The 708-nt window shown below is 66.8% G+C and overlaps 1 protein-coding gene across 1 annotated transcript in view; it reads left to right on the forward strand.

The window, feature by feature from the left end:
• SLC50A1 (solute carrier family 50 member 1) overlaps positions 1 to 655 on the forward strand; it is a gene marked incomplete at its 3' end in the record, with an annotated part of 3,668 nt that extends 3,013 nt beyond the window's left edge. The window contains exons 2-4 of the mRNA XM_009287230.1: positions 79 to 202; positions 281 to 442; positions 536 to 655. Coding sequence (XP_009285505.1) covers positions 79 to 202; positions 281 to 442; positions 536 to 655 — 406 coding nt within the window. The remainder of the gene's footprint in view (positions 1 to 78; positions 203 to 280; positions 443 to 535) is intronic.
• Positions 656 to 708: the final 53 nt, after the last annotated feature.

The following is a 708-nucleotide window of genomic DNA, read 5'->3' on the forward strand; positions in this document are numbered from 1 at the left end:
AGGGCAGAAGCCCCCAGGCCGTGGCAGCAAGTGCCTGTGCCATTGTGGCAGCAAGTGCCTGTGCCATTTGCCCTGCAGCAACCTGAGCTGGCTGGGCTACGGCTGCCTGAAGCAGGACTGGACGCTGATCGCCGTCAACACCATCGGGGCGGCCCTGCAGACCCTCTACATCCTGGCATACCTCTACTACAGCCCTGCGAAGGTGGGGGCCGGCCTGCCTCAGTCGATGGGGGAGACGGGGGGACCCTCCCCCTGACCGTCCCCCTCCTCTCTGCCCCAGCGCCCTGTGCTGCTGCGGAGCCTGCTGCTCCTGGCTGTGCTGGCCGCCGGCTATGGCTACTTCACCCTCCTGATTGCCGATATGCGGACACGCCTGGCGCGCCTGGGGCTCTTCTGCAGCATCTTCACCATCAGCATGTACCTCTCGCCACTGGCCGACCTGGTGCGTGGGGCTGGGCGGCAGCTCCGGGGGAGGGCCACGGTGGCGGCGCCGGAGCTGCCCAGCCCGGGACCAGCCTGACACTTGTTTCTGCAGGCCAAGATTGTCCGGACCAAGTCGACACGCTGCCTGTCCTTCCCCCTGACCATCGCCACCTTCCTGGCCTCCACCAGCTGGACGCTGTATGGCCTGCAGCTCCGCGACCCCTACATCACGGTGGGTTGGGGCAGCGGGCAGCCAAGAGATGCTCTTCCATTCCATGCCATGCC

Source organism: Aptenodytes forsteri, unplaced genomic scaffold (genome assembly GCF_000699145.1).
Source record: "Aptenodytes forsteri isolate BGI_AS27 unplaced genomic scaffold, ASM69914v1 Scaffold617, whole genome shotgun sequence".
Lineage (NCBI taxonomy): Eukaryota > Metazoa > Chordata > Aves > Sphenisciformes > Spheniscidae > Aptenodytes > Aptenodytes forsteri.